Below are 27957 nucleotides of genomic sequence, written 5' to 3'. Positions count from 1 at the left end.
ATTATTATTATTATTATTATTATTATTATTATTATTATTATTATTATGTTGAAGTAATAAATTAGTACGGGGTCATATAGCGTCTGATAATGGCAGTTGTCCAGGTTTAGTTCAAAGAACTGAAGTTACCTTCCCCATTCTCTGAGTGGGCTTTACCTCCCATTCCCCAGGCGCCGTCTGACCTCCCCTGGGGTTGGATGGTCCTCATCCACGGGTAGAAAAATTTAAACGAGGATATTCCCCTCAGAGCACCCTGCCAAAATTATTTCGTTAAGGAAGGAAATAGTGTAAGTTCAATGGACTCTCAAAATATTCAGTGGTCAGCCTCCGGTGGTTGAAAATTTTCACTCTGTGAGTGATTTTCTTTTTTTCATTTTGTAGATTCAGTCGTAATTTTGGCCCAAACTAATGTGTATGCCTGGCGTTTCTCTGGCATAATAATGACATACAATATGACAAGTTGATGATTAAGACACTTTGGCAATATTTTAGTATCTTAATTTCCGAAATATAGATATGACTAAAATTGGAGAAAACAGAAGCAGTCGATAGGTACAGATGTGATGAGTCCTTCAACCTTGAAGTAGCAGTTTTGAAGGGGATCAGTCTTTCAGTCTTGAAGTAGCAGTTTTGAAGGGGATCAGTCTTTCAGTCTTGAAGTAGCAGTTTTGAGGTGGTTAGTCCCTTAGTCTTGGGAATCATCCAACTCCACGGTCTCGATGCACTGACATCTGTTTAGTGGGACCTAAGGTCAGCGGTAATGGTGAGGGTCAAATTACCAAGAAAAATTGAGGCTTATGTTCTACTCTAGGCCTGTTCATGGACGGGACCGCGAGGGCGATGACCCCCGAGACACTCTCCAGGTATACTCCAGGTATCACCTTCACCTCACTGTGAAGACTGAAGGCTGTGGCGATCATCTCCTTATGGGACTAGACCAAGATTCCTACATGGCTTATTAAACACGTTTTGAATTCCATCTTGAGTACAAATAGGAAGCACGTCTGTCTGGCGCTCAACAGACGGAGGATCAAGCCTCCACTACGTCTTGCGCTGAATGACCCACATGAGTTTAGTACCTAACGTGGATTATTAAATTATAATTATCGAACACAGAGTGATTTTTTGCATCTGCATGAAGAGTGTGTAGTCCTTCGCTGCAAGCTTGGGGAAGAAATCCACATGGCCAAGAGATGGAGTGGGATCCTGCCTGCTGGGGCTATGATAGGATCAGTGAATGATCCATTGCATTGGTTGGTCAAGCGAACGCTTGTAATACCAACCCACTCGTGTGCGTTGTCAGGTATTTATAGTAGTCAACTTCGCTAACATAATTCCACAGGCTGATACTTCGTTGTGTTACGTTTCTGATGGAATGTTCTCTCTCTCTCTCTCTCTCTCTCTCTCTCTCTCTCTCTCTCTCTCTCTCTCTCTCTCTCTCTCTCTCTCTCTCTCTCTCTCTCTTATATATATGATTCGTATATATGGAGTCACTAGCCTATTTTTCACTTAACTTACCGGGGGTTCCTCCGTGTAACTGGTAATTTCTCCACAACTTCATATCCATCTCAATTTCGACCCTCCAGCTGGGCCACCGCCAATCGCCCAAGGATAGATATGCGGACGTAATTGATTTGTTAGGCAGGCTTACTCCATCCCGTGGAGGAAGGAGGTATGAAGAGGATGAGTAGTTGGGGATGAGGAGGAACTCGGCACCCCTTACTCCAACCAGTGGAGGGAGGATGGAGGGGTATACATGAAATATACCTGGAGAGGGTTTCGGGGGTCATCTCCCCCCTCCCCGCGGCCCGGTCTGAGACCAGGCCTCGTCGTGGGTTAGGGTCTGATTAACCAGGCTGTTACTACTGGCCGCACGTAAGAGTGAGTGTGTGATAAAGAAAACTTAGTACTCAGTCTTAGAGTAATCCCGTGGCTCGGTTGATAATGCACTCAGCTCACGTACTGAGTGTCCGTGGTTCGAACCCTGACACGGGTGGAAGCGTTGGGCATGTTTCCTTAAACCTGCTGCCTCTGGAGCAATAAGTAGGTACCTGGGTGTTAGTTGACCCTCGTGGGTTACATGCCAGGTGGTGGCAGTATGCCTCAGAAAGGGCTGGACCTTAACATGAGCTGAGGTAGGATAACAGTTCTTAGTTTGTAAAACTGATCAGTGTAAAAGAAAAAAAAAACTTGGCATTCCTCAGATTTATTCCTCAAGTCGTCAGTGTGACGGAAAAAAAAACATTGTTCTGAGGAACAAGTTTTAACTGCGTAGATCTATATTAAGTCATGACTTGATGAGGATGAGCGAAATGTCGTTCCAATGAAATCAGGTTGAGCAGTTTGTGTCTTTCCTTTGTTGTTGATGATGGCAGGACTAATCTAGTTGTTTTGATTCATATTTAGTTGTGTATGCTCACGTAGTTGCGCCTACAGAGATAGATCTCTTAACCCTTATTGACCGGTTTTGCTCATTCCTAGCCTCTAGGACCCGTTGATGAATAAGATACACATTCATCATCAATGTTTAAAGATGATATACAGATGTTGCACGTGTCTTCTTGTAATAAAGTTGGTAGTATTACTTTTGTCACTACCACTACTACTACTACTACTACTACTACCACTAGTGAACATCGTCTCTCTCTCTCTCTCTCTCTCTCTCTCTCTCTCTCTCTCTCTCTCTCTCTCTCTGTCTCCCTCTGTATCCCTCTGTATCCCTCTGTATCCCTCTGTATCTCTCTCTCTCTCTCTCTCTCTCTCTCTCTCTCTCTCTCTCTCTCTCTCTCTCTCTCTCTCTCTCTTTATACAAGGTTTGACAAGGTTAGGTTATGGATCCCTAACTTTATTGAGAAACTATTGACAAGTTAAGGATTCCTAACTTCATTCACAAGCTAAGAGCTGTTACCTACATCAGCTCATTTAAAAGCGTTTGTATTGTTATGAAACAAGTAGGGAACAGGATGAAATTGGAGCCATCTGTGGGCCAGCATTTTCATTTGATCAACTGACTTTATCTCGTTGATATCAGAATGCTGTACGAATGTGTTCCAGACTCTAGTCATCCTGGGAATAAATGATCACAGATGAAGTGATGTTCTGGAGAAGGTTGCAGCCAGAGTGAAGTTGCTGCTTTCTGCCCGTCTTGTGTTATAGAAGCTTGCTTCACTCTGTCCTCGAAGTGAAGCCAAGTGTGGTATTTTGACAATGTTGGCCTTGTACATAACAGTAAGGCTACACACATCCCTCCTGTGCTGAAGGCTCTGCTGAAATGATAAATCTATCCAGGATGGGTCCAGGCAAGAGATGAGACGTCTTGCTCTGTTCTCCACTCTGTCAAGCAGTCGCAGATGAGATGGGGCAGGCAAACGAAGAAAGTGGAGCATACTCAAGGTGTGAGCGTACTTGTGCCTCATACAGAATCATGCTACCCCTACTGTCAAGCAAATGCGACATACGTCGAAGTCCTGTAAGCTTCCTGGCTGCCTTGTTTGCAAGATTTACAACGTGGTTGTTCATGGTCAGTTTGTAGTCAGATTTCACCAAGGATATCAACTTCTTCCCCAGATGCCAACACACTCCCATTCATACTTACTACTGCTCTGGCATTACCATCATGGTGCCTAGAGACCAACATCATTTGTGTTTTCTCAGATACAAATGTTACCTGCCATGGGTTTCCCCGAGCTGCTATAGCTCCTAGCTGGTGATTGGTGCAGCTTAGAGCAGCTGGCATTTCTTCTCTTGGATAAGTGAATGTCAGTACAGTCGTCTGCATATGCAAAGGATTCTGGGATGAGAAGAAGGTCATTGAAGTAGACATTCCATAACAATGGTCCCAGCACACTTCCTTGTGGAGCACTTGCCCTAATAGGATGTCTTGCTGACATCCTATTGGGGCAACTACCCTTAGAGATCTACCATGAAGGTAATCACTGAGAACTAATGTAGAGCCTGCAATTCCCAGTGCTTTCAGTTTTGCCAAGAGGCCCTGGTGCCACACTCGGTCGAAAGCACCAGCAATGTCCTGTGCTACCACACAGTTGACTTTGGACTCTCTCTCCCCCTCTCTATATATTTATCTACCTATCTATTTCTCTATCTCTTTCTCACTCGAACACACACACACACACACACACACACACACACACACACACACACACACACACACACACACACACGGGAGATAGGCTTGCCTATTACTTGCACCTGGTTAGTCTCGTGTTTGCTTTACCAATTTAATTAAGAAAGGCCAAGAGCAATTTTTTACGGTGTTTAGCCGGCGGTGCTTGGCGGAACTACCCTTCACCTGTGTCTTGATGCCGGCGAGGGAGCTCTTGATCCTAGGAACCGGATTTAACCCCTCACGCCTATATAATTTTATTTGAATACTATCTCAGGAGAATGGGACAGAACTAAGACTTAATCTGACGGTACGACTATTAAATGGGGGGAAGGGGCGTAGGATGATGGGAAGGGGCGGAGATGTTGAGGGATGGGAGCTAGGAGGTGACTGAGATGCGGGGAATGGGTGGGGGGGAGCAGTGATGGGTGGAGTAAAAGTCGTGATGGGAAGGGGATGTGTTGGGAAAGTGACAGTGATGGGGATGGTGGTGATAAGTGGGGAAGTAGCAGTGATGAGGAGGGAGCATTGCTGATGAGGGAGCATTAATGGGGAGGGAGAATTGATGGAGAGGGAGCGGGTGTTGAGTGGGGAAGTTGCAGTGGTGCTGATGGGAAGGTACAGTATTGGAGAGGGAGGTGTTGAGTGGGGAAGGTACACTAGTGGGAGGGGAGGTGTTGAGTGGAGAAGGTACAGTAGTGGTAGGGGAGGTGTTGAGTGGGGAAGGTACAGTAGTGGGAGGGGAGGTGTTGAGTGGGGAAGGTACAGTAGTGGGAGGGGAGGTGTTGAGTGGGGAAGGTACAGTATTGGGGAGGGAGGTGTTGAGTGGGGAAGGTACAGTATTGGGGAGGGAGGTGTTGAGTGGGGAAGGTACAGTAGTGGTAGGGGAGGTGTTGAGAGGGGATGGTACAGTAGCGGGAGGGGAGGTGCGGGGAGCAGTGCTGCTGCATGTTACAAGGTAGTGAGTTCAACCACTGCTTTACCTCGCTACTCGTTTCACTTTCTCAATTTCGTTTGCGCAAGACGATAGTGTCTTCATCAAGAGAATTCCTCCATTAAACTGACTCTTCATCAGCTGACACACAGCCTAGCAACACACACAAACTTTCTTTACATCATCCAGTTTGAAACAAATTGATGTGAGGTGAGGTCTTAACAGTAACGTGTGTGCTGGATAACTCTCTTCAAAGACAAGGCTGCAAATAATCATGTGTTTAAAGCTTGATTTATCGCCGATTTTGAGCAAAACAATCCCGCTTTTGTTGTGTGTTTTTTTTTCCTGCTGTTGATACTTAAGCTGATATTGTTACATTTCTCTTTCGTGGTGTTTGCTGATTTCTGTTTCTTGTCTTTTCCGGAATTTGTTTTGCGGTTAACATCTGACGAACGCCTCGTCTCATGGGCTTCAAAATGACGGTGGTTTTGAATGTTGACAAGAGAAGGTTTCACTTGATAACTGGGTTGTGGTTATTTTGGCAACCTTTCCTTTTATTGCATCCATTGCTAACACCACCACAGATTGTTTCTGTACTTTTTTTAAGCAAATTTGTTAATATACGAGTTTTACATTATTCTAAATTTCCTCTTAATACATACATATATATATATATATATATATATATATATATATATATATATATATATATATATATATATATATATATATATATATATATATATATATATATATGTCGTGCCGAATATGTAAAACTGGTCAATTAGCAAGAACTCATTTAAAATTAAGTCTTTTCTAAAATTTTCTCTTATAGGTTTAAAGATATATTTTTTTTCATTAATGTTGATGTAAAAATTTATAATTTTGCACCTAAAGGAACTTAGAAAACTTAATTAACCTTATTATAACAAGCGCAATCTATTTTAGCCTAACCCAACTAAATATATTTTAGATTTGTTTACAGTAATTTAATACTAAACAAACACAATCAAATATATTTTTTTCGTTAGGTTCAGAATGATTTTGGCGAAATTATTGCATACACAAATTTTCACTTGTCCTATATGGCAAGATGAGCGTTGCTATTTAAGCCAAGATCGCAAGTTCTGCCTATTCGGCACGACATATATATATATATATATATATATATATATATATATATATATATATATATATATATATATATATATATATATATATAATGACACAAATTAAACAGTTGTTTGAAGAGATAAAAAAAAATTATTCGTCAACAAAAAAAAAAAAAAAAGAGACAGACTTTCACTTAAAAATGTAATGTCAAATTCTCATGTTAACATTCGTATCAACGTCATTTTACCTACGCTATCCAATAATAATAATAATAATTATTATTATTATTATTATTAATAATATTATTATTATTATTATTATTATTATTATTATTATTATTATTATTATTATTATTATTATTATTTTAAACAAGAAGCACACGTTGCTGAGATGAGTTTTTTTTTTTTTTGAGGCAAAGATGAGTTTGTGTGGGAACCGTCATCAGACTCGTTGGTTACATTCTTGTCGAGACGAAGCTTAAAGTTAATTGTTGTTAGTGATTGTTTCCATACTATTCCGAAATGCTTCGAAAGGTTGTCTTTCAAATTTGGCATTTGAATACCCTAGATTTTGTGTTAAGTATGTCATTTAGGTTAGGTTAGGTTAAATTGGGTTGGGTTAGGTTAGGTTAAGTTAGGTTAGGTTAGGTTAGGTTAAGTTAGGTTAAGTTAGGTTAGGTTAGGTTAATTAAAATTTTAAGTATGGTTAGGTTAGGTTAAGTTAGGTTAGGTTAAGTTAGGTTAGGTTAGGTTAAGTTAGGTTAGGTTAGGTTAAGTTAGGTTAGGTTAGGGTAAGTTAGGTTAGGTTAGGTTAGGTTAAGTTAGGTTAGGTTAGGGTAAGTTAGGTTAGGTTAGGTTAAGTTAGGTTTGGTTAAGTTAGGTTAGGTTAGGGTAAGTTAGGTTAGGTTAAGTTAGGTTAGGTTAAGTTAGGCTAGGTTAGGTTAAGTTAGGTTAGGTTAGGTTAGGTTAAGTTAGGTTAGGCTAGGTTAGGTAAGGTTTGTCAGGAAACAGAACAAGTGTTTCCTGACGCGGGTCTTATTCATATGATGACGCGGCTGGAGCTTTTGTCATCTGACCGAGACCTTCCGCTGGCTTGTCGTATGAGGAGAGGGTTGTTTACATTGCGAAAATAGTCTGATAAAGGAGTTTGAAAGTAAAAATGCAGTTGAAGGAAATGAACACGAATGCATTTACTTTGATCACCCTTATTGCAAACACAATAAAACTGTGTAAAACTTCAGGTGAGTAGGTTTTATATTGGCAGGTTTAGGAATTTGTAATATTTCACAAATTTATAAGAGGCTATTTGGTTTATATTTTGAAAACGACGATAAAAGAAATAAGTTTAGAATTAGTGTACCTAGTGTAAACTAATCTTTCTTATTTTCTCAGTTTCGTTAACATCTAGCAGCAGTTTTAATGAAAACTGTATTTACGGGGAAACGTTAAATCCGTAGGGGGTCATAAAGAGCCCCTGGATGGGGGAAGGGGTAAAAGAAGGCAATTAGATCTGATACGAAAAGAAGGATAGCTGCAATTTCTTTGGTCACGAGTTTTCTACCTTCGGTCAAGAGTCTTCCACCTTTGGTCAAGAGTTTTCTACCTTCGGTCAAGAGTCTTCCACCTTCGGTAAAGAGTCTTCCACCTTTGGTAAAGAGTCTTCCACTTTTGGTTAAGAGTTTTTCACCAGCGTGGTTAAATTTCAACAAATTATTAGGAGTTTTTTACATATTTTTTTCTTCCTTCTATTGATGATGTTTTTCTTCACTGACTCCAAAAATTAAAACAGGTGTGTCAGTACAATCATTATAATCATCATTATCATTAGCCTCGTCATTAGCATTAGGAATAATATATTTTTCTTGTCCTCACGATCGGTGGAGGGAGGATAAAGAGTGAGGTTTTGAGAGGAAGAAATGTAAGGGAGAGAGAATAAGGGTGAAGAGAATGTGAAAGACGGGGGTGGAAAAGCGGAAGAGAAGACTGATAAGAGTTGGAGGATTTATTGTTTATGTTTATCTGGTAAAACTGTGAACTGGACGATATACTGGGATACTTCCCTCGGTCTTCCTAATGCAATATACTGGGATAACAGACCAGGAATATTTCCCTCGATCTCTCTGATGCGACTGAACCTTGTGTAGTTACTGACATTATATGTATCATTTCCAAATTTCCATTTTGATTGACACCTATTTGTAGAAAAATTTTAACGTGTTGTTCATATATCTTTCAAAAAACTCTGACTTCCTGTTACTATCGTGAGAGTCTCGTGCGTCTGCCTAGAGAGTCTTCACGGCGACTTTAGAGAGCTGAAGGCATTAAATCTTGAAGTTATCGTTAAATACTTCAGTAATTTTAATAATAAAATTTCACGAATGTGTTCACTGATTTTTAGTTGAGAATTACTTGGGCGTTTGGAAGAGACTTGTTTAATGATTCTTAAAACTGTTCTTAATAATGTGGCAAGAATTCCGTGAAAGGAAAAATCATATTTGTGGTTTTTGTGTACAGTTACCAACGTTCTTTAAACTTGTAAAGTTCCTGTTGAATCTCTAAGCAGTACCGCTGAGATAAGTGAGTCCTTTGGAGATGAGTGTGATTTTTTCCCCCTCAGTGAAAGAGAGGCCATTTTACACTGAGAACCTTTCAAAGTCACGTAGATAAAATTTAACTGTAAAAACCCAAGCTTCAGTTTATTGTAAATAATATATAGGTTTATCCCCTTAGGAGGTGTGAAAATCACACGTTCTCTTAGATTTCATTCTTTTCCTTGTAGGTGTCTTGATATAACTAATCTGTTCCTCAGCATCTGTATGTTGACAACACCTTCGTATTTTTTCAGGCAAATGTTTCCTCAGGTGAAATTTAGAGTCTCTGGACTTGACCCGAAGGCGAAGTACATCCTCCTGCTAGACATCGTGGCTGCTGACGACTGTAGATATAAGTTTCACAACAGGTATCCGCAACTACATCCATTTTTCAGCAACAAAAGACCAATTATCCGTGTCTCCCTCCATCCCCCTACCCCCAGTCCTCCTAATCTACATTTTCCGTATTTATGATTACGCCTTGGGTGTGGCATCTCCGGCTTCCCGTCTTCTTTCTCGCAATGCTTCCTGTTTTCTTTTATTTTCTTTAATTTTTTTTTGGCGCTGACTATCTTATTTTATTTATTATGCTCAGCCTCCATATTTGTCTTTATTTCTCCCGCTTTGGTAACCCCTATGTTTATTTTCATCACTGTCATATATTCTATCAAAGGTCTGTTATTATTCTTGCAGACGTATGTTTCCTGCCTACAAAGTACGGGTCTCAGGGCTTGACAAAAAAGCCAAATACATCTTACTTATGGACATCGTAGCAGCTGATGATTGCCGCTATAAATTTCACAACAGGTATTGTTATAGACACCCCAGGTTAATTGTTCTTGAGACCCCCAGGTTCATTAATTGTCATAGAAAGCCCCTCAGATTTGCTGCTGTTGGAGGGTGTGATACAGTCTCCCTACTCACAAACCTCCGCCATATATATTATAAATAGAGATCCTTATGCAGTAGAAGAATGACTGTGTACATTGCCAAAACATCTGAATAGTTGGTCCACTGTATATATTTATATATATGATCCGTATCTTTTTTTGCAACCCTGTGAAGAACGGGTCCTCACTACCCTTCTCAGAACTGGTGTTGTGTAGAAGTAGCACAAACTTTCCATACCTCAACCCACACAAAGTTTAAGAAGGCCTAAGGTATGACATAGTTTCCCTTCCCTCCCTCCCTCCCTTCCAGCTTACAGAACACTCATTGCAGTCTGAGGTTTTCGACACCTTCACCTGTATTCTACTATGAGAAATTTCCATGCATTAGAGTTTGCTTCTAATAATTTCTGGGGAGTCAAAACAGTAGTTGTTTATCTGACGTTCTTGCAGCAGTAATCTGGTCACAGGACGTGTGTTAGAAGGTGACATTCCGATGCGAAGTGCGTTATCTGTGTGTGTGTGTGTGTGTGTGTGTGTGTGTGTGTGTGTGTGTGTGTGTGTGTTTGTGTATGTGTGTGTGTGCCTGTGTGTGTGTGCGCGCGCGCGCGCGTGTGATATATATATATATATATATATATATATATATATATATATATATATATAGTGTGTGTGTATATGTGTGTGTTATGTGTGCATGTTTGTGTGCGTGTGTGTGTTATGTGTGTATGTTTGTGTGCGTGTGTGTGTATGTACATGTTTGTATGTGTATATGTGTGCACACTTAGTGTTTGTTACAACAGCACGGAGGGGAGGGGTGATACACTCACAGTAAGCACAGTATTACCAACCTCTCACAGTGATAGGGCAGCTCATGCGTTTCATTCCAGTCGAAAAATAAACAGATATTCAAATATAATTCATATGCCTTCCATACATATATGTATATATACATATATATTTTTGTAAAGCATTCACATCGCTGCTGGCAAAACAACACAAATATATATTTCTATACAGCCATTTCCATCGTTTTCAAAACTGCATCAGTAGCATTAATAGCGTGTGATGATAATATATATCAGCAGAACTAACCTTCAGCTAAGTGGGTCATATGACAAAGACCCGAGTCACGAGAAATTTCCGTATTTCTCCTGGCAAACAAAACACCATCACCCCACATTTCTTTGGCTCGTCCACTTGTTAAGGTATTCTGAATCATCAATCCACGTCTCTCGCCCATACACCCCCACCCAGCTCCTCTCTCTAGTAATCCTTGATGCTGGTGAAGGGCTCTTGATTCAGTAACTTGAGGCTGCCTTTACCTTCCTCAGATGAAGCCTCGTTCCTCTCATTCCCTCAGGCGCTGTATGATTCACTGGTTCAGTGCTTCTCCGTGACAACAACAACAAAAGCAATAATAATAATAATAATAATAATAATAATAATAATAATAATAATAATAATAATAATAATAATATTAATAATAATAATAATAATCTAGTCCTTCCCAACATGTCCACTTTATATCCTAGGCATGTAGAAATAATGCTCCTTTGTTAGCCTATATTTACTCAGGTATTGCATAACCCCCGCGGGTTTGGCGCTTACCCACGCATATATAATAAGAATAACAAACATTTATGTTACCTCAAGAACTGTCGGGATAATTTTCCGGAAAGATACTTAGATTATAAAATATGAGACTATTTAAAGCAGCTAAAAATCTCAGCAGGTGTGGACTGCGATTCTTGAAGACACAGCTGGAGACAGTCCAGGATCCTGACGGCGCAGCGAGGGCTCTCCCTTAAGATTATTAAGACACTTTCAGCCAAGCAGGAGACGATTGCAATCATGTCATTCACGTCTGTAAATATAGACATACCCCCTCCCCCCCTTCCTCACTCTATGTCGAGAAAAGTTATTAATTGCTAAGAGTTTCGTGGAGTGTTCAGCTTAACGTAGGAGGCCAGTCTCGACTCTAGCAATCAAATAGGTAGTTAATTTTTAGGTCTGGTAGGCACATACGCAGCAAAAAAAAAAAAGGGAGGGGTGGGGGGTTATGTGTATCTCTTCGAGGCACACAAAAAACTAGTCCTGACTAAAAGAAATTCAGTGCATATTTCTCGAAGGCTCGTGGACAGTCAAACATTTAAGGGTTAAAGAGACATTGGCCACCCAAAAATAAAGTCTTGAAGCCACATAAGACTCCGTCGTAACTCAAATATTTACATGGGGAAGCTAAAAACTACTTAATAAAGGCACATATGAAGTCAGTTTCATTTCTTCAAAACACATAGAGAGCCAGTTCTTGAACGCTCACTAAGGAATCAGTGCTAAAATTCTTGATGACTCACAAGAAACCAGTTTAATTCTTGAAGACTCACAGGAAGCCAAGTTAATTCTTGAAGACTCATACGAAGCCTGGTCAGTTCCTGAAGACTCACAAGAAGCTGTGTTTGAATGCACACGTGTAGCCAATCTTGTTTTTTTTTCCCCAAAGCTCGCAGAGAGCCGATTTTTAACTCTGGAAGGCTGGTAGGAAGCCAGTGTTAACATGTGCAGGCACGCCGGAAGCCAGCCAGGACTTCAAAGGACGCGCCCAAGACGTCCTGATATTCACTCCCGGAGACCCAAGTGCATGATAGTCCTTATGATTTCCTGCATTTATTATTTCATTACTTTCTCTCGCATGTGCAGAAATCCATACTTCCCCTCCCCCACAGTAGTTAGTGAAGCTCTGTAACACTGCCCCTGTACTAGTTGCCTGTCACCTTCATAACAGTAGATTGAGGCAAGCTCTCAGGCCATTATATATATATATATATATATATATATATATATATATATATATATATATATATATATATATATATATATATATATATATATATATATGTATGTATGTATATATGCATCTATATTCAGTTGCTCGTTTCTGACACAATCAACATGTGAATCTTAAAAGAATTCCCTATAAACTATGTTATAATGCCATTCGTATTAGATATCCATTTTCACTATAGTCGAGGGTATATGTAGATGTTCATATATGTATATATATATATATATATATATATATATATATATATATATATATATATATATATATATATATATATATATAAACACCCTCCAGAAATGAGAATATGTTTAGCAAAAGTTTTCAGAATCGCTCAGGATCGTTCATTAAGCCACAATATATACGCAGATCTTCTGCTTGCTGCCAAGTCCCTTACAGTTTCCCCATTTTTTCCTCTCTTATTTGAGTTTGATGGAGAATTCAGAACGATTCTGGAAACTTTTGCTAGCCATTTTTGCCATTCTTGGAGGGTGTTTTGGTAAATTTTAGCGAGACCTGCGAATTTTTACCATGCATATTAATTTATTTTCGGTTCCCACAGCATCATTATATATTCAATAGCTCATACAAAGTCAGTTTGTGAATGGTTATGTAATCAAGGTTTGAAGATGTATATTTCCTTATTTAGTCTGCGGTAGTGACTCTAGAGCCCGTGTGTGTGTGTGTATGAGTAAATACATGCACACGCACACAATATACATACATATATATATGTATTATATATATATATATATATATTATATATATATATATATATATATATATATATATATATATATATATATGTATATATATATATATATATATATATATATATATATATATATATATATATATATATATATATATATATATATATATATATATATATATATATATATATATATATATTGTACACACACACACACAGCGTTATAATAGTCAGGAAGTGGAACGAACTTGAGAGTGAAGTAGAGGCAGGATCCATACATAGAAAAGGCACGACATGGCTCTCGCAACCAGGAGACAAAGTGAATCTAGTAGCGACCAGCGAAGAAGCAAGGCCAGGAAGTGTGACTCGACCCCTACAACCACATATAGGTGGACACAAGGCTTACATTAAACATAATATAAAAACAACAACAACAACTACCATAATACTCAACGTGAGTCACTAAGAGTGGAGACAATGAGCCAATCAACGTCCAAATCGTAATGAGCGTAAAACAATTAGCCTCCTGAATTACGCAGGTATACCACAAGAATTATTATTATATTTAGAGAAGCAACACCTGGCGTCTTGGCCGCCATGCTGAAGGTCTTATAGAATCAGTTGTTAATTGTGATCCAACACATTCATCTAATTAGAAGGAGAGGAGTGCTTTGATGCTGGTGAAGGGGTGTTGATCCAAGGAATCGCATCTACCCTTCCCTTGGATCATATCTGATTACAGCCCATTCATCAGTCATTTGACCTCCCTAAGAATCTACTGCTTTCTCTCCAAAAGATAAGAGTTTGTCGCCGAAGCGGCTAGTTTATGGTAGCGCAAGAGCGTATGGATATATAAAAGGCCTAGGAACTAGGCCTCCAGAAGGGGCTACCAGGAATATAGCTGGTTATATATCTCAAGACTGTCTTATGTGTTTCAAGCAGATATAATAATTATAATAATAATAATAGTAATAAACACTTAATGTCTGGTGATTCCTTTTTAAAATGGGCTTAGGAAGCCTACGGTCATATCTTAAATGATTCAGTGTTTAAATATATGTATGAGGTGGACAGGTAAGCCAGCGATAGGCCTCGGTCACGGGACCAAAAGCTCTGCTGAGCAGTTTTCACTGTAAACAAAACAGTGAAAGAAAATTCTCCTTATTGCTTCAGACAAAGTAAATAACATCACCACCAAGTACCAGCCACTCACTGTGGTTTAAATTCAATATGACCCTTCATTGCTGCTTCGAGTTCAGTATTAGCCAGCCAGGTACAAGGACAGTAAAAATACAAATACGTTTGGCTAGGGGTTCAGATGTTGGTTGTGTCTTAGTAATAAAATCGTCCTGGTAATAGAATTGTTCCTTTAATTAAATATTAAATTATTGGTTATATTTCTGAGCCTTTTTAATAATATATATATATATATATATATATATATATATATATATATATATATATATATATATATATATATATATATATATATATATATATATATATATATATATATATATATATATATATTATTTTTTTGTATGTTAATTACCTCAAGATTAGCTTGGGAAACTCGTCTAATCATAACAGAGTATTATTCAATTATTTGCAATAGACAAGTGTGATATTTGTTCTTCTCCATCATGTTGTACATACAACTTCTGAAGTGTGGGTGGATGGTGTGTTGGAGGCATCGTGGGGCTCACCTCATTGACACTCCCCTCGTCTCTCTCCCCTTCAGCCGGTGGATGGTGGCGGGCAAGGCGGACCCGGAGATGCCTAAGAGAATGTACATCCACCCGGACAGCCCGGCCACGGGGGAACAGTGGATGCAGAAAGTCGTCTCCTTTCACAAGTTAAAACTCACCAACAACATCTCCGATAAACATGGATTTGTAAGTATTAGCCATCATGGCAGCTTCGTATACGTGTGTTTTCTTTTAAGATATGTGTGTGTGTGTCTCGTTGCGTTAGTGTTTGTGAGGCTGGGTCCATTGTGGTGCTCGGTGTGGGGACCACCAGCTGCGAGAGGGTGGTCCTCGTCACTGCTAAACTGGTTAGACTTATTCCTAAGGATTTCGACTTAAGCTTCACTAAGTTGCCAAAACATTTCTTATCGCAGAAGTAATTGTCCTCTTTCAGGTTGGCTTTAGAAATTAGTGTTACTCGGCATTAGCTCTCGAAGAAATGAAAACATAAATGGATTAGGATCTCTAATGTCCTTTAGACCATCAGTTGTAAGAACGGCCACTCCCAGGCCATGTGTGGACGCAACATGTATTATCACCCTTCTAGGGAGGTGCCTTGACGCCGGTGAAAGGTTCTTAATTAAGGTGAATCGGAATTACCCTCCACTTGGATCAGACCTGATTGACTTACATTCCTTATTCCTCATGTGCTGTATAAGCCCTGTGGGTTTCGTGCTTCACCATGAATATGATAAAGCCGCTAATAACAGCCTTTTGAATCCTGTCTGGTATCGTTATCAACTGGTATCTTCATCAACTCTTTGCTTTGTAACGTGATTAAACACTTGTCTAGTATTGTGATCAAACACCTGCTTGGTATTGTGATCGAAAATCCACCTGGTATCGTTATCGGACCCCAGCCTGATATCATGATCAGATACTTGCCTGGTACAGAATGGAACACCTGCCTGGAAGGTTATCGGATCTAACTCTGCAGACAGGACCTGCTGGGATGGGGAGTCTGCAACACAGCCAACATAGTTGCTGACCTTATTATTTTCTTGAGGTTCGCTTTTTCGGCTGGTAGCTTTGTGATCGAACTGAAGCTGTGATTACGAAGTGCTCGACTGTTTGTTTAACTAATAAATATATACCAACTATATACATCTGTTAACAGTTTCAGGGATCGTCTCCCCCCCCTCCCCCCGAGGCCCGGTCCGAGACCAGGGCTCCTAAACTGGAAAGAAAACGCGTCAACGATAAGAACTTTAAGGAAACACACCTATTGACGATTAATGCGTACTGAATGTAAATAAGCTGGTAAGGGTAACGTTACTGAAATAACGTTTAAGTGAACTCTAACGCTTAAGAGTCAATTGCTAAAGGTATATTTTAAAGTAGAACACAGTGATAACTTTTATTGGCAAATGTACAGCTGTGAATCGTGATTCTAATACAAGCAGTTTGCAGTTATGATGACAGACCCCAGTCACTTGTACCCAGGCAAATAATCCAATTAGTGAACATTGCACCAGTCAGAATTTCACAGGTGTATAAATGACGCTAACATGTTATCAGTCAGTATAGTAGTACAAGTGTATAATTGACGTAAATATAGCGTCACTCAATATGAATTATAGTTATAATTCAACTGTACATACACAATTATGTCCCATGCAGGCATAAGGGCCAGTCAATCACCTGTCATCATTATATCTGTATTATAAAAATCACCCTTATTATACATTTCAAAATAATAATAATAATTATTATTATTATTATTATTATTATTGTTATTATTGCTATTATTATTATTGTTATTATTATTATTATTATTATTATTATTATTATTATTATTATTATTATTATTATTATTATTATTATTATAATTATATTTTGACCAGTAAAATAACATTCCACATCTCTGGATAAAAGCAGCAGGACACACACAAGTGCATCATTAAACTATAACGTCAGCATATTACTTATCAGCACACCGAACCTGCAGGGGTTATTAATGTGCACGCCTCGGAAGGGAAGAGGCCAGAGAGGCGAAACAGTGTTACGTACGTGTTGGCTCGGATACCCACGCCTCGTTTTCCATTGTGTGTGCACCATGTCTCCCTCGTTTTCTGTTGTGTGGAGCTTGTCTGTACACGGGTGCTGCGCCTGTGTACATCCTCATCCGCCAGCCCAGGAGGATGGTTAATATCGTGTAATGAATCCCGCCTACTGGGGGCCTTTTGTGAACCATAATGGCAGTGGTGTAGCCATTTGTGTTAGCAGTGTATGCATGGTAATGCGAGGTGTGGCTGAGATGCACACTATCGGCCACTACATGTGTTTTCATTTTTTAACTCCCTCCGGCAACGGTCGAACCACCGCCATCAGGCGGTCGGCCTCGAGCCGCGAGTGTCACCACTCGGCCACGGATAGTTTCCCCTTTATGAATTTAATGAATCACTCGGGTCTAGCGCTTCAAATAAAGTATAACCGGTTTAACAAAATGGTGCTTTTTCTCTAGTTCCCCACGGAAATTATTTCCTCCCATTAATTAACATCATAGGCCTATTAACCCAGGATAATTAACTTTTTTTCATGTTAGATTTTGCCACCACAGCGGTTAGTTTACTGTGCACACCTTATCCGTCCTCCATCTTTCAACTGACAGCCAGCATTTTCTCTGAGACTCTTAATTAATAATGTTAATTGTGTTAATAATGCTGATAAAGCATTAGTATTAAGAGTCTAATAATAAATAATAATAATAAAAAAATATTATTATTATTATTATTTTTATTAATAGTAACGATCAAAGGTTGCAAAATCGAAGCAAGAACAGTACAAATACCAACAAGAACAGTAAGAACCCTGGATGAGGAACAGCAACTTGCTAGTGAGCTCTCCTCAGCAGTGCTGACCCAGGGATCTTAGTACTAATTTTCCATCACCAGGATAACATTGAGCCAGGGATCCTCTTGAGCGCTAATCTCCCTCCTCCTCCAGATTAGCGCTGAGCCAGGGATCCTCGTGAGCGCTCATCCTCATCCTCCACCTTAGCACTGGAGCGTCGTCTTAGACTCCGGACTCAGAACGCGTTAATGGCCGGATCAGATAACACCGCAAACCTCGCTATCCCGGCCTCACGAACCTCGCTACCCCGACCTCACGAACCTCGCTACCCAGGCCTCACGAACACCATCCCGGACGATCCACGGTGCGCGCTCATCGCCGATTCAACACTCCTTTTTTTTTTTTTTTTTTTTTTTTTTTTTTGTAAAAATGATGCCTTTGGAAACGAAGCTCTTTTGAGCAATGGCCCCTCAAGGAAGGTTCCTTGATGTTGGTGAGGGGCTCTTGATTTAGGGAATTGGATCTGAGCTCCAGTTCCCCGAATTAAGCCTGAATGCCTTCCACATCCCCCCCCCCAGGCGCTGTATAATCCTCCGGGTTTAGCGCTTCCCCCTTGATTATAATAATAATAATAATTGAGCAATGGCCGCGAACGAGGGAGGCGGCAAACAGGCTGGGACATTAACGAGGTGGTTCTATAGTTAATATGCAAATCAGTCATGCTTGTTAACCGCTGGCTGGGCCTGATCACGGAAAGTGAAGGATTTGTAGGAGAGTTGGGCGGACGGGCTGCAGGTTGAGGGATGAGGAGGAGGAGAGGGGAAGGAGGAGGAGGGGAAGGGGGAAGAGGAGGAGGAAGGAGAAGGAAGGGTAATGGGGTGGGGAGTCTCGTGCCCATCCGTGATGATTTAGAGTCTTGTTGGGACCAGCTGAACGAGGGGGTAAACACAGTGCTGTTAACCACAGCACTTGTTCTTAATTTGTTAACCTTATTATTCTACTTAGAACTGAGCGAGGGTTTCTTGCGTGTGTGTGTGTGTGTGTGTGTGTGTGTGTGTGTGTGTGTGTGTGTGTGTGTGTGTGTGTGTGTGTATGTGTGTGTATGTGTGTGTATGTGTGTGGGGGAGGAGAGTTGAGGATCCCAGAGGTGGACTTTACATCCAACTTCACGCCCAAGGCGTTCATAACATCAGCGAAATGGGTAAAAAAAAAAAAAACATGGTCAATACAAGAATAACTTTATAAAATATAAATGCAGAGTCATTCAGATCGCTGTACATGACATACACAAGACGAGTACTCAGCGCCACAATGTAGCTTTCATCTTCCCAAACGAAATTAGGAAATTGGGAACATACATATGTTTGCCGCAGGACTAGTGTCAGAACTACGAGGGGCGGGATGCGAAGATGTGAGATGAAGACCTTATATCATCATCAGAAGAAGAGATGAGACGTGATCACAGCTGTTAATATATTCATTGTTAAGTAGAGGGATACATGTGCAACTAATGTGACATTTTATTGTGGCAACGTTTCGCCGCTCTCCAGGTTAAAGACAACATTTCACCCACACTTTGGTTATGTCAACTCAGCCATTTGATAAAGCCACTGTCCAGGGTGAACGTTGTTTAAATATTTCGTAAGTAGTGCTTTGGTACTCTCCCACACACACACAAACACACACACACATACACACACACACACACACACACACACACACACACACACACACACACACACACACACACACACACACACACACACACACACACACACACACACACACACACACACACACACACACACACACACATCTCTCTCTCTCTCTCTCTCTCTCTCTCTCTCTCTCTCTCTCTCTCTCTCTCTCTCTCTCTTTCTATCTATCTATCTATCTATCTATCTATATCTATCTATCTATCTATCTATCTATCTATCTCTCTCTCTCTCTCTGTCTCTCTCTCTCTCTCTCTCTCTCTCTCTCTCTCTCTCTCTCACTCTCACTTTCTATCTCATAGTCAGTACAGATAACTCACTCTTATTCGCCTTGTTCCTCACTATTTCCTCACCCTCCCTCACCCCAACCGTCTCCTTTACTCCATCATCTTCACCACCTCTTTTTCCTCAAGTCTCCTTCACTATCATCCTCTCCACCATCTATATACACCTCCCTCACCATCTTCCAGCTCCGCCCATACCTCTCATCCTTACACTCATAGAGGTAGAGGCCGGCAGAGGTGCAGTTATTTCACCGGTGAAGCATTAAATATATCCGGCAACATTAAATCTATCAGGGGCGGCGTTGCATGTCTGGGCCGGCTTGTCCCTGCCCGCCTACGAACACAAGACCAATAAGTCTCGCGCTGCCGATGAGGTATGGCCGGTCATAGACTTGCAAAGTGGCTAAGGGCTCCTCCGGCTCATAACCTCTCGCCTGCACACGCACGCGCACGCTCGCATGCCTACAAGCCCAGACATATACCCACACAAACACACACACACGCGCGCGTGGATGAACACACACACACCGACCATGGGGGCGTATATTCGTGACAAAGTTATAAACTTTGAGGATGGACTCAGAAGGAGCATGAAGCCGAGACTGGTCTAGCCAGGCACGATGCAGTCTTCCCGCTGCTAGGAAGAGGAGGAGGAGGAGGAGGAGGACGAAGAGGACGAAGAGGAGTGCGATCAGGAAAACGAGAAGAGGGAGAAGAGAGGACTGAGACCGTGGCCAATCCTCCACATGTTTTCTAACTTAGTCTGTTGTTTTCTTTCCTTCTTCACCCCCTCTTTAGCGAGCTCTCTCACCTTCACCCTTTCCTTCTTTTCCACCGCATTCTCTTCGTCCCTTCTCCTCTTCCATTTCTCATCCTTATTTTCCTCCTCCTTTCTCCTCTCCCCCTCTCACCTTCTTCTCTTTTCCACTTCCATTTTCCCCCTTCTCTCCCCCTTACCCCCTCCCGTGCACTTAATCGCTTGGTTTAAGATTGTTTTTCCTTTTTAGGGAGGGGGGACTTAGCGAGTGGCTCTGTCTACGTTTTTTAAGGGAATCACGAAGGGGCAGGAAGAGTAACTGAAAGATCGATACTGCATGCAGAAGAGCCGGAGCAGGACAACAAGGGTTGTGGCAAGGCCGGTGCTGTGTCCCACTGTTTCGCTCACACCCACCAAGTGATGGTGCGAAACATCAGGGTCACCAGATGTATTGGATTTTTACCGCCCCCCCCCCTCCCCACTGGGTATCATCCTCACTGTAACCCATCCTCACGTCACACTTGAAAAAAAAAAGTGCAGATTCTGACGTTGCGTATTTTCATCGAGGTACCGCGCTGCCAGATGTGTCGCGCCCAGGTCATGTAATCTAACATAACCCGAGTTAAGGTTATTCTTTAAGTAGTGAACGTTCGTACAGTGAGGATACGTGTAAGACGTGGTTGGTTACCCCAGCGTAAGATGTGGCTGGGTTACACTCTAAGTCCTGGTGTTGTTTTGACTAGAGTTTTAGATATGTGGTGACGCACTTAAGTGGTCATGCGTTCGACGCCTTCCGCTGGCTTATCTGGAGAGTTTATCTGGAGAGAGTTCCGGGGGTCAACGCCCCCGCGGCCCGGTCTGTGACCAGGCCTCCTTAGGTCAGTGTCCCAGGATGCGACCCACACCAGTCGACTAACACCCAGGTACCCATTTTACTGATGGGGAACATAGACAACAGGTGGAAAGAAACACGTCCAATGTTTCTGCTCTGGCTGGGAATCGAACCCAGGCCCTCACCGTGTGAAGCGAGAGCGGTATAAATGACTGGGAAAGATAACATATTTGCTAATTATTTAGTGAATTGTTTTAAAAGAGCAGGTGTTCAGATGGCACGCTGAGTTTGCTCGGGATGAGCTCCGGCTCTAGGCCTGCCTCTTAAGTTTTTTTCTTAAATTTACGAATTCCTTTAAGTAGTAATTATCATCAACTGCGTTAATTCCTAATCTCGTCTCACTTTACTGTATGTGTGTATGTGTGTGTGTGTGTGTGTGTGTGTGTGTGTGTGTGTGTGTGTGTGTGTGTGTGTTGTCTCCTCGGCCGGAGCTAGTGGATGACAGTGTGAAAATTAATTGAGGTATGTGTAGCAAAGAGTAAATCAAACACATGCGCTCACTAGTGAATTACGAGGGTGACACGACGGCTGGAAAGGTGCCACCGAGGCGTTTCAGCGCGTCCTGCTTCATATATAAGTCGCAGTTATATATACAAGTCTTAATAAGGCTACTTTATAAACTTTATTATGCAAATCAGACAGTTAGGAGACCAGAGGAGTCTCCCTTTAAATTATGCATGATGGTTACTTAACTCAAACGCATCTCGTAAAGAGGGCTGTAAATGTAAAAATAACTGATTTTGTTTGACAAGGCGCGAGGAAAAGTCCCTTTAAGGATTTTACTACGGTTTACAGGCTCAAGAATATATCACCTCAAACAATGCATTCATTTTTACTCCCTTAAAGATCTGACAGCGAGAGTTAAAGCAGACATGTCGACGACAATGGCGTAGGAAGAGAAACACAAGAGGGTGGGAGGGCAAGCCAGGGAGGGGGTGGTGTCTGAGGGGAGTGGGAAGGAGAGGGGAAAAGGGTAGGAGGCAGACCGGTGGAGGGAAGAGGAGTAGGGGAGAGTGACAGAGGGGTGGATATAAAGTGGAGTCCGTGTAATAGGGTTCACCACCTTCTTCCTCATCAATGAATTTCGTGGCCTGGAGGAGAAGTGTGAGGGAGTGCCTGTGTTAGGGGTGGAGGTCGGTGCAGTGGTCAGTGGCTGGTCAGTACTCACACGAGTGAAACATCATCTTCACCTACTATCCGGGGGCTTGGAGGTGTGTGTCACTCTTTGGTAAAGGAGAGGGTAGAAGGTTTCAAAAAGAAATCATTGCCGTTTCTCTTCACCGCCCCCCTCCTCCCCCTCTTCTCCTCCCTCAACCCTCTTACCCTTTTCTCCCACAGAACACAGACCTCGTTTTTTCTTGGCTTTTTTTTTTCAATGGGATATGGGAGGGAGAGACTAGGAACTCAGTGTGCGCTATAGATGGAGGATTTTTATCATGGAGGAGAGCTATTGATGGAGGATCTTGTCATGGAGGCGCGCTATTGATGGAGGATCTTGTCATGGAGGTGGTGTGGGTAGGTTAAAAGTCGAGGTCCGGGGTACACTAGAGTGGTTCACAGTACCATTATGGAAGCAGGTACACTGAATGGTACAGAGTACCACTATGGAGAAGGGTACACTAGCTAGGTCAGGGTATCACCAGGGTACCCCTGAGCCTCAGCGTAATGCAGAGTACCCTAGAGTACCCCTCAGAGTACGCTGTGGTGCGGAGGTGAGAATCTTGGTACATCTAGTCTCTCTCTCACAAAAAAAAACACGTTTCTGACCGTTGTTTCGCACATTGTTACTGTAGAAATGTAGTACACGTTGTAGAGCATGCGTTTATGGGGACAACTTTTCGCTCTAAATAGAGCCTCGCCATGACAAAACTATACAGAGCGAAACGTTGTTCAACCTTTCCTTCCCTGCAGTCAGCAACCCGTCAAGTGGACTCTACCATAGAGCTAAAAAAAAAATTATGTTTTTTTATTTTTTTTTTTTTTAGTTCTTGCGATTTATCTTGTTTCTGACTCTTAATAAAAAAATCGTAGAATCCAAGAAACTTTTCACGCTTCTGAAACTTAATATCTTCACTGAAACTTTTAGAGAGTCAAAACTAACTCACAAATTGGACGACCTTTCAGTCCGTCCTGGGGTCGAAAGGTCGTCGAGTGATTTTCTTCCGTCGTCTGAAGACGGATCCCCAGTTTCTGTTGGAATTGCAAAGTGTTCCACTTGCGAAGTTGCTCCAGTTGCAGGGTGTTCCACTTGCATGGTGTTCCACTTGCGAGGTGTTCCACTTTCGAGATGTTTCACTTGCGAGGTGTTCCACTTGCCAGGTGTTCCTCTTGCATGGTGTTCCACTTGCAAGATGTTCCACTTGCAAGGTGTTCCACTTGCAAGGTGTTCCACTTTCAAAGTGTTCCACTTTCGAGGTGTTCCACTTTCAAAGTGTTCCACTTTCGAGGTGTTCCACTTTCGAGGTGTTTCTGCTAGGGTATTATGATCTTTATTCTACAAATACACAGTGTTTATTTGCTCAAATCATCGGATTATCACACACTTGTATCGCACAGGAGAATTAACACATCTTCGCACGAGATTTGACACAGTATTTGCCCGGAGAGGAAGAATACTGGGAGTTTTACCTGGGAGACACAAGACAATGCCAACGTACTTGCTAAGGAGAGACTTTTCACGCCCTTACGTGAGGTGAGATACCAAGCGTATGCTTGTGGACGATGGATAGGGAGGGACCTGGGTGAGTGCTTGCCTTATGTACTCGGGAGTACCTAGCCTATGTACTTAGGTCACTTCATTGTAGCCCGGTACCTATCTCTTTGCACCTGCAGGGGCCAGGCTGAGTTCTTTTTCTTTTATGCCTATTTAATAGTTATGGGACAATACCAATACCGGTACCTAATTTTCGGCCGATACTGGTATCGATACCAATACTCTTCCTGTATTTTCTTATTATTAAAATTGAAAGGCCTATTTAATACTTAAGGAAATGCTCATTACACAGAAGTATTAATTAATACAGGGAGGTTAAATAACTTAATTTCCCTAAAAAGACAATGACATTACTAATTACTAATTACAGTCGCCCCTGTGAGGCTTGTCAGTTAACAGATAAGAAAACTAATTTTTAATTTATCTCAGTATTTTGTAATCTGATAAAAAATATTGTCAGAAATCAGTTACGGAAGTAAAACTTTGAATAATTTCCAGTTTCGCTAAACATGAAACTGCTAATTTATAAAAATTTTAAATAAATTCTGAAAACTTGAAAAAAAGGAAAACTTGCTTTACTGTAATAACAGGAAATTCAGAATTTAAAATTCAGAATCTGAAATTCAGAATCTAAAATTCAGGTTATGAAACTGAATTGGCACATTTTCCTTATAAGTTTAAAGTTTGTTTAACTCTGATTAAAAACCCAGGGGGGGGGGGGAAGGAACAGATAAAATTGCATTATTCTCATACTTGAAATTAAAAATAAACAATATGCATATATATATACTTTAATTGATGCAATTTACTAGATGTATTTTGGCCACCGCTCGCTCCTAGGAAGGTATCACTGTATTCCATAGACTTAGTCCCCTATGACTCAATCCATGCGATTGGAATAGTGCAGAGTGCGGCAATACACGGGATTGGAATAGTGCAGAGTGCGGCATAAGTTGAATATTAAATAGTGCTGAGGATTTAAAGGGAATCAGAAGCGACATTCACAAGTCATCACGTGAAAGCTAATGTCCAAATTTCTTCATTAAAATTGAAAAAATTTGACAAATAGGGTGCAAATCTAATTTAATCCTTTCAAAGAGACCAGTATCCTAAAATACACAAGCACATTAAGTTTGAAGTTGCTCAGAAGCTGCATTATCACGTCCCTGTGACTCATTTGTGTTTTCAACTTCCAGCTGTGCTCCTGTGTTCCTGATTCCCATCTCCAGAACCATCTGTCCCTCTCCACCCATCAGTTCTTCTCAGTACTTTGTATGTTATTATATCGCTCCTGTTTTTTTCCTGTACTCACTTGCCTATACTTTAGGAATTTTGTAGTTTATGTTTTAACTATACATAAATTATTTTGCAGTTTTGGTCTACTTAAATTCATTTACATTTTCAGTGTAAAAAAAATTCGGTAGATTAATTTTAATCACAGGGGAAGTTAAATACCTGTTTGGGTCTGATTTTTCTAACACCCAGGTTGGTATACAATGTTAGACACACCCTGGTTGGTCAGTTAGTCACGCCAGGCCTCAAGTCAGGTTGCAAGGATATAGGAACCTTCGAACCCGGTCACAGGTAGTGGGGTTAGGGTGAGGAGGGTGCCGGGCAAGCGATGAGGGTGCCGGGCGAACGAGGAGGGTGCCGGGCAAGCGATGAGGGTGCCGGGCGAGCGAGGAGGGTGCCGGGCGAGCGATGAGGGTGTCGGGCAAGCGAGGAGGGTGCCGGGCGAGCGAGGAGGGTGCCGGGCGAGCGAGGAGGGTGCCGGGCGAGCGAGGAGGGTGCCGGGCGAGCGATGAGGGTGCCGGGCGAGCGAGGAGGGTGCCGGGCGAGCGAGGAGGGTGTCGGGCAAGCGAGGAGGGTGCCGGGCGAGCGATGAGGGTGTCGGGCAAGCGAGGAGGGTGCCGGGCGAGCGAGGAGGGTGCCGGGCGAGCGAGGAGGGTGCCGGGCAAGCGATGAGGGTGCCGGGCGAGCGAGGAGGGTGCCGGGCGAGCGAGGAGGGTGCCGGGCGAGCGATGAGGGTGCCGGGCGAGCGATGAGGGTGCCGGGCGAGCGATGAGGGTGGCGGGCGAGCGATGAGGGTGCCGGGCGAGCGATGAGGGTGCCGGGCGAGCGATGAGGGTGTCGGGCGAGCGAGGAGGGTGCCGGGCGAGCGAGGAGGGTGCCGGGCGAGCGAGGAGGGAGCCGGGCGAGCGAGGAGGGTGTCGGGCAAGCGAGGAGGGTGCCGGGCGAGCGATGCGGGGGCCGGGCGAGCGAGGAGGGTGCCGGGCGAGCGAGGAGGGTGCCGGGCGAGCGAGGAGGGTGCCGGGCGAGCGAGGAGGGTGCCGGGCGAGCGAGGAGGGTGCCGGGCGAGCGAGGAGGGTGCCGGGCGAGCGAGGAGGGTGCCGGGCGAGCGAGGAGGGTGCCGGGCGAGCGAGGAGGGTGGTACAAGACTGGCAGACGGGTCACAGGGGATGTTCCACCCTTCACACCACAGATACACACGCTCGCGCGCTCTCAGGGTTTCCATTTTTTTTTCCTGCTAAAATTCTCCAGCAAGACTTTAGCACTTTATTTATTAACGACTTGAGCCAGTGATCGTCCAAGCGATGACCTCAGATTGTGATGACCTCAGAATGTGATGACCTCAGATAAGGATGAGGTAAAGAAGAGGTATGATAAATTTAGCTCATGGAGCAGGGAGAGAGAGAGAGAGAGGACCTGGTAACGACCAGTGAATAGTCGGGGCCAGGAGCTATGAATCGACCCCTGCAGCTACAGTTAGGTGAGTGCCTCGTATAGCGACGGCCTCAGATAGCGACGACTTCAAATAGTGATAACCTCAAATAGTGACGACCTTAAATACTGATCACCTACCACAAAAGCGAAAACTACATGATGCCCTAAAGTTAAATTAACCCAGACGGGTCTTCAGTTATGCTGCCTTAATTAAATATATGTCGCCTTGCCAAGGCTAGTGTTAGTGACTTCGACTAGTAACGATCTTGATTTGAGTTGTGGTGCACCTTTGTTTAGCCTAGTTGATTAAAAAAAAAAAAGCCCGAACGACGGACAGAATCACATCCAACATAAAACGTTCTTACAGGCTACTGGATCGTGTTTAGTTAACCTGTGAGATCGTTGAAAATTGTGCTAAGCCTCCCGGTGAGATGACCAAAAGCTACAGTGGCGGGCCGCCGTGTGACTAAGATCCGCTTCAGGAAACACTTGTTCTGTTTCCTGAAGAATCTTACCTAACCTAAACACAGTGTGTTTAGGTTTATAGAAATAAAGAGTTGACCATCCATGAATATTAATGGAATTTTCCTGTCGAGGTTACTAGTTCATTTGCAGCCATATCCTTCGTGTGGACGGTAGTTGCTAGTTAATTGTGCACACCATATCCTTCCTGCAGACGCCAACGCAAGAGCATGTGGATAAACAAAGCATACGGATAAACCATGCCCTAAAAGTGTTTAAAACACGGTGGTGTGAGATCATGAATCATCGCCGAGTTTATCAAGTTACAAAAAACCGGGCGAGCACCTTGCTCAGGGGCCGAGGATTGGCCCACTGAGGCTTCCCTGCTTTGAGGTGGAGTTGGCTGTTGGCCAGGATGCACATCCTATCTGTTGATGGTTCTAGGGGTCATCCCCCCCCACGACCCACTCTCACAGCAGGCGCCGAACTGCAAGGACGCATTACAGGGATGTGAAGTTTAAGATATGTGTAGGAAAATGGACTTGTCTTACGTTCGGTAAGATTTTTTCCTTTCGTTTTACGTTCACGAAAGATTTTTCCTGTTGCCTTACACGCATGAAACTGAAGAAAGTAAAACTGTTTCACCCGTTCAAGACGTACACGAAGGG

General features: G+C 42.3%; 1 protein-coding gene across 7 annotated transcripts in view; it reads left to right on the top strand.

Moving 5' to 3' along the window:
* Positions 1-27957, top strand: part of LOC128687351 (optomotor-blind protein) — a 392076-nt gene that overhangs the window by 140996 nt on the left and 223123 nt on the right. For 4 of the 7 annotated variants that reach the window (XM_070092606.1, XM_070092605.1, XM_070092603.1 and 1 more), the window contains exons 2-4: positions 9015-9128; positions 9454-9567; positions 14943-15096. In XM_070092606.1, coding sequence (XP_069948707.1) covers positions 9015-9128; positions 9454-9567; positions 14943-15096 — 382 coding nt within the window. The remainder of the gene's footprint in view (positions 1-9014; positions 9129-9453; positions 9568-14942; positions 15097-27957) is intronic. The other 3 variants (XM_053774758.2, XM_070092608.1, XM_053774757.2) reach the window with 2 other exon arrangements.

The sequence above is a fragment of the Cherax quadricarinatus genome, chromosome 40 (assembly GCF_038502225.1).
Source record: "Cherax quadricarinatus isolate ZL_2023a chromosome 40, ASM3850222v1, whole genome shotgun sequence".
In the NCBI taxonomy this organism is placed as follows: domain Eukaryota; kingdom Metazoa; phylum Arthropoda; class Malacostraca; order Decapoda; family Parastacidae; genus Cherax; species Cherax quadricarinatus.
Note: the sequence above shows the minus strand (reverse complement) of the source record. Positions and strands in the feature narration are given on the sequence as shown.